The sequence below is a fragment of the Schistosoma mansoni genome, chromosome 6 (assembly GCF_000237925.1).
Source record: "Schistosoma mansoni strain Puerto Rico chromosome 6, complete genome".
In the NCBI taxonomy this organism is placed as follows: domain Eukaryota; kingdom Metazoa; phylum Platyhelminthes; class Trematoda; order Strigeidida; family Schistosomatidae; genus Schistosoma; species Schistosoma mansoni.
In genome coordinates, this window is record NC_031500.1 from 15,139,178 (window position 1) to 15,146,019 (window position 6,842).

General features: G+C 39.5%; 1 protein-coding gene and 1 non-coding gene across 2 annotated transcripts in view; both read right to left on the reverse strand.

The window, feature by feature from the left end:
* The window catches only part of Smp_147020 (putative arf6 guanine nucleotide exchange factor), a gene marked incomplete at its 5' end in the record, with an annotated part of 37,963 nt that overhangs the window by 21,427 nt on the left and 9,694 nt on the right, over window positions 1–6,842 (reverse strand). The window contains one exon of the mRNA XM_018798381.1: window positions 6,137–6,195. Coding sequence (XP_018653328.1) covers window positions 6,137–6,195 — 59 coding nt within the window. The remainder of the gene's footprint in view (window positions 1–6,136; window positions 6,196–6,842) is intronic.
* On the reverse strand, window positions 6,563–6,634 carry Smp_tRNA_02392_Pseudo_CGA.1.1. The gene has a single exon. It is a non-coding gene (tRNA).

The window sequence follows — 6,842 nt, forward strand, 5'->3', positions numbered from 1 at the left end:
GGGAGATCCTACCTGTCCCATTATCGAGGTTTTCTTCCATCCGCAACTCCGGGTGTTGTCCTCCCTAGGGGGATTGCCACCCCAGTGTCTTGTTTCGAAGAGGGCATCCCCCTCTAGTAACCCGACCATCAATGCCAATCCTACCAGTATTACGACTAGCAAAACAAGTATCCACGTTCTCCATTTTTTCCACCATTTGTATAGCGCACGCGATGCCGCCGGGGAGAGGCATAAGATGCGACGCGTGGAAGACGGGTCAGAAAGTTGAGACGAAGGAGATTCCCACAGCTTCGAGGTCGAAGCTACTGGGGCGGTGTCGGAAGCCGGTATGATTGATGACTCGGCATGAGAATGGGCAGGGTGCGTCGAATGGAAAGAGGGTAGGGAGGCATTGGGCCCATTCGCCGTCGGCGTCACGCTCCCGAGCGAAGAACCAGGAGATTGTTGATACGCCGGGTTTATGACCGTGGCTGGTATCACCACACCTAGCCCTGGCCTTGGATTTCTTTCTCTCATCTCCTGCAGGCGCGCCGCGTTCTCATCCGAGAACACGTCTCCCTCTCTCGTGTGCCTTGTGCCGCTGTTGTGATCTGCGACAAAGCTTGTCCTGGACCGCCGCCGGCCCTCATAAGGCGGTAGTGATTCGCCATCCCATGACGCGGTACCAAAGTAGGAATGCTCTGAGGGGGCGGGCACGAGGGAGGGCGTGGAGGAGGAGGGGGAGAAGATGTTGGGATCCTTTTCGGGGTCAGGGGGGATGATCATGATGGGCGGGACAGGGCGTGGCCGATATGGCGAGACGTGGGCTGGACGGTTGGAGGCTCTATCCATCTTTGCTTACAATGCTTGTGAATTTAGGCTATATCGAGGCAATACGCACAGTATGCACATATGCCAATTAGAGACTGACCAGTTGCAGTCCCAACACATCGATGGGAAGATTCAAACAAACAATACTAAATGAATAATAATAATAGTTATTACTGGGAAGTAATTTATTTATAAATGAATCACTAAAATGCGGGTTCATGAGCTAAAATTTGAGCCATGTGATGCTATTCGTATCAGCTGGCATAGAACGAAATCAGTGGGGTGGGCCGGAACTTTCCTACTTATGACGAATGAAAATCATTATATTAAGTTATGTCTATCTCTCGACTATAGAATGTGCATCATTCAGTTATCTAGGAATCCTCAGTAGGATATACGTGTATTTCAGTACATTATTGATGTTCCTAATAAGATTTTAAGGGAACCATTATTTTAAACATCAGAAAATGAATAATTAATTTGACGAATAAGAGTTGGTTTGAGCAATGTTAGCAGAAGCAGACTACCTGACTGAGATTAGAGTGTTAAGTGTGATTAGTGGTTAGAGAATTTGGGTAATATTGGCTCAAAATCGGTCATAATGGAGCAAATGTGTACGTTCTCGAACAACATTCCTAAGTTTAGTATTTTTTAAAATTATTATTGCTAATACATGATTTCGACCGCTTTTGTCACTCGCGCTGTTAATTTTATCTCGTCATGCCAGTATGATATGGTAACTTAGCAAACCACATATGCGTCAAGCTCTGGTTGGATTATAATGATGATAAATTAAAGAAACCACATTTTATTCCAACCGAAATGGATTGGTAAAAATTTTAAATTGTCGTGATTGTTAATTCTGTTACAATTTGGTCGATAATTTTCTAAAAAGTTACTTGTGCAAATGTTCCCTGTGATTTTACAGTGATAGATTGAACCATACAGAAAGGGTAAGGTATATATATGATTTAAGGGTAATATATATTGTGCGGACTATTACTGAGTCACAAAGACATATATCCTATGGAGTTTTTCTGAAAAAGGAATAATGTTTAATGACGAACGAGTTTTACACTTTTATTATGGGTGAACAGAATCTCGACAGATAGATATAATGTGCCAGCGTGATAAACACCAACGAGACCGGGTCATGTTGTATGGACAGCACCACTAGCTGGGAGAACAATTTTTGTTCATTCAATAAGGCAACATTCACATATACAAATTATTGACAAGAAAATGACATTATTAGAAGTGATAATAAACTGAATGATATCAACTAGCCATTGAATTAGGACCTGACTTTTAGACTTCGTTAATGTCGCCCACTAACCATGTACAGGCTTTATGAACTTTGCTTTGGGTTACAGTGTTTGAGTGAGAATTAGTGGTATTGTACATATATCTGTATATTAGCCCTTCTGGAGCTACATGCATAGGTGACCACTTATTAAAAAGTATTACCTATCACTTTAGGTAGTACATCTCAAGATCATATAGTCAAGGAAAATGCAAAACTATAAAGCCATTAGTAAGCAAAGATGGATGGTGACTAGCAATTTAAACCAGGATGAGCATTTCATCCTGTTTTGGATTCGTGAGCTGGATGTACATGCATCTCGAAGTTAATGTCTTTTCCAGGACTCGAACTCAGTACCGTTAATTTCAAACGCCATCGCGTTATCCACTGATTCCAGAGAACAACTAGCTTGTGCAGTGGGTTGTAGCTTAAAACTTTATTCATTTTATGATTATTACTAATAGTTTGTCATCTTCAATCAAAATTCTGTTCTAACTTGAAATGATCATGATTTGCTTCCTTGAACATAATCACATCACGCAATGAACTTTATATTATATTAGAGTTTGCTAGTGTATTTTATACTTGTGATATTTTTCCATTCGATTTGATGAATCACTACTGATTAATTGATTGTATTCATTAGTTGGCTAACTAACTAAAGTCTACGAATTTCACTCCAACTTAAACTCATATACCCTAACAAATAAGCAAACTTTTCCCTACATTAATTATATATACGTGTGTAAACGATTGTATAAGTTTTGAGAAGAAAAACACAAGACGTCACACAGTGGATTTCTATTCGATTTGATAAATAAATGAAGTGTCTGAAGTCAACTACAGAAAGAATTATAGTTTATACATATAGGGAAAAGTAGGTATGATTGGTGAATTAAAACATTACTAAACTACTAAAATTTATGACAATAAATGGATGTTTGAGAAAAATGTGGCCAAGAATTTTGAGCAAATCGATACTACCAAGGTATAAACTGGAAAACCTACTGTGACGTACGTCATGTAACAATTTAAGAACGACAATTAAACTATCAGCTATTTGGTTAAGAGAATTAATGATACTAGCCGGCTATTCAAACCGAAGTAGGTGGAGAGGGGTTCGAAACCGAGACTTAGTGACTGAAGGTCGAACACCTTAACCATTAAGGCATAGCTCCACCATTTCTATATTATGTACAGACAATAAGATAAAAATCACACACCGAGAATACACTGAATGCATTTAGGTTTGAAGCATGTTTCTATTGTGTGTTTGAGGACTAGTAATTCTAGTTAGTGTCTGCTCAAATCAAAGATATAGTGTGTGGTTTGAGTGCTTTCAGCCACTAAGTCCAAGAGACAACTTTGCTTTGAATAAAGTATTTATTTCAGTTCTTCATCAAATCCTCATTTGGTCCTGCAAATGTATCAGTAGATGGTAGAAGACACTGAGTCAAAACTAAAAACTTACAAAAAATAAACACATTGCTAGGCATATGAAGCCAACAACACGAGTTATGGATATCTCGATGGGAAAAGGAGCAAAATTCATTTTGTGTCAACATAATATATAAATATATCATTGTTATATCTTGTAGGTTGAACGCTTTATTCAGATCCTAAGCTATTTCGATAACCCCAGGGCTAGCACTACTCAGCGACTCGAACACCAGTAAGAAGACACGAGTATCAGAGAAACACTTTACTGCAAGGTTCATTTATGTACAGAAAAACAGGGGTTTTATAGTAATTAAAAGACCTTGAGTTCCCATAGTAGCAGTGTGTTAAACAGCCAATCAGGACCTCGTTATTTTAGTAGCATAGCTTCTAACTAATCGCTGATTGGTTGGGCTCTTTATGAGCCTCTGGAGGCTCTGATAGAGTTTACTGTAAGCCGACTTAACGCCTCCCCCTTTTTTTGAAGAAGTGGGGTAGGTATCCAGACTGCATTTGCCGACTTCATCCTCCCCCACGAAACAATGTTGGGTCCCCAACATTCGACATAGTGACGTTGTTGCAGATTGAACTTATGGGACGATCTAATAATTTCAACTTTTCTATCCAATCAAGCCCCAATAAGTCGAGTGCTGGCTTCTTTGTTAGATATACTGTTGCACTTGTTGTTACCGCACCTTTAGACACAATGCAAGGTATTTCTCCAACAATATTTAACTTTCCACCTGAAGCACTGTGTGCTATTTGTGGTGTTCGATGCAACGTGGGTCGCCCAATCTTCTTCCAAGTTTCTGAACTTATTAAAGTAATATCAGAAGCCGTATCAAGCTGAAGTCGAATGCGGTGTTTATTAATATTCAAGGTTACGTACTTTCTCTGGCGGCAACTTCGAGCTTTGTTATGTGATACCAAAATTCTTTTCGTTAATGCCCCAGACCTGTATTTCTTGAAGTAAGGTTTTGCAAAATGTCGTTTATAATTTCTTTTTCTGCAGCTGGTTTCTATATGGCCCTTTCGATGACACTTACTGCAACAATGTTCTTTATACGGGCAAAATCTCTTATAGTGCCAGCCTCCACATGCCCAGCATGGAGATGATGGTTTGTCGCCGTTATTACGATAATTAGGTGTGCTGGAACCTTGTACGACTTTTCTCTCAACAGCATTAACGTGGGGGAACTGGTTAGTGTTTTCTACCATCGAGGTATCGTGCTTCAAATTCACTAACCTTTGACATTCATTAGTCACTTCCTGCAGGGTCATGTTGGGACAATGCTCAAGTTTGCTTAGGATTCTCGTTCGGATGTCAGCATCCTCAGGTGAACGCAGGCTACAGACAAAAACTAAGCATTTAAACTGGTCTTCAGACATGGAAGACAACTTGAACCTCTCGCATTCTCGGTTCACAATACCTGCGTGTTTCACCCAGTCATCTCCTGATTCTTTCGTTATCTTCAAACACTGGTAACGGATATTAAATAGAGACGACTTTTCTCCAAAGATTTGAGACAGGGTTTGAATTGTTTCATCAAAACTAAAGTCTCGTGGGTTCTTCGGAAGAATAAAGTTACTATAGCGTTCATGTTCTGTTGTCCCAAGCTTTCTTAGAAGTATTCTGACTTTTGAAGCGTCATCCAGTCTGCAGAGATCAATACGGAACATATCTTCATACTTCTTAAACCAAGAGTTAAAAGTGACACCTGCTGCACCATTAAAATTAAATTCATGGATTGCATTAATAACTGAGTCAGTATGAGATACTTGAAATTCACCAGCAGCAGAGTTTTGTTGAGACATACATAGTTGCTGCATAAGGGCTCCCACGACTCTGATTTGAGACTGTTCAAACCGTTTTTCTTGACGCTCCATATAAGCTTCAAATTGCTCTAAAGAAATACTCATTGTCATTTTTTCTCGTCGCCACTGATGTCTTGTTAGATTGTAGTTTTTCCCCGTCGCCACTGTTATATCTTGTTGGTTGAACGCTTTATTCAGATCCTAAGCTATTTCGATAACCCCAGGGCTAGCACTACTCAGCGACTCGAACACCAGTAAGAAGACACGAGTATCAGAGAAACACTTTACTGCAAGGTTCATTTATGTACAGAAAAACAGGGGTTTTATAGTAATTAAAAGACCTTGAGTTCCCATAGTAGCAGTGTGTTAAACAGCCAATCAGGACCTCGTTATTTTAGTAGCATAGCTTCTAACTAATCGCTGATTGGTTGGGCTCTTTATGAGCCTCTGGAGGCTCTGATAGAGTTTACTGTAAGCCGACTTAACAATCATATTGAGCCTATCACGTTTATACAGAAACTCTACTCGTACGTTAATTAAACAATGGAGGTTAGTTAATACGAGTCATGTAATCAGATAATTAATTAACCAATGATGGGAGATACATGTCAACCATACAAAACAGAACAACTCATTATGTAATCGAGGCGCAACTCAACACAAATTACGCATTATCGACAAAGTGAAACCAATGAATAAATCTAGGACCATAAAACCAGGCTTCTAATAGTAATGTCTTTATCAACAATTATCAGACAAAACATCACTTACTTGACTATGCAGATCCGTGTTGAGTAACATAAGTGCACAGACTAAAGTATGACAAGTATCTATTGTGAAGTAATAATAAAAAAAGAGATAGGGATTACATAATGGAGAGTTGTTGAAAATTAATTATCATTCAAAAAAGACCTATATATATATATACTTAAAAATTCGACAAAAACTCCCAATACAATGATGAGATGGAATTTTCTTCAAAAAGAAGCTTAGTTGAAGTATTGAACAACGTACGATCATACATAATAGTGTAAAAACTTGAGTAGATAGTATTTGGTTGTGTAGTTTAACTAATTAAAAATCTATAGAGTTGAGATCATGAGTCAATTGAAGCTAGACCACCATGGAAAACCTGGAAGCACTGGACGGCCGTTTCGTCCTATTATGGGACTCCTCAGCAGTGCGCATCCACGAACCCACTCTCGCGGGATTCGAACCCAGGACCTACCAGTTTCGAGCCGAAGCCCTTAACCGATAGACCACTGAGCTGGCATCCAACGGTGTTAATGTCTAACTTCAACTGATTCACGAAATTGAGCAACCATTCACCAATGTCATCAGTGAGTTACTATCTCACAACAGACCTGGTTGAACTCCACCGGTTACTGCTTCTCACTAGAACTCCAGGAAATACCTCAAGGAGTCAGTCACTAGTGAGCACATGATCATTATCAGATAGGGGTTTTGTGGAGATTTT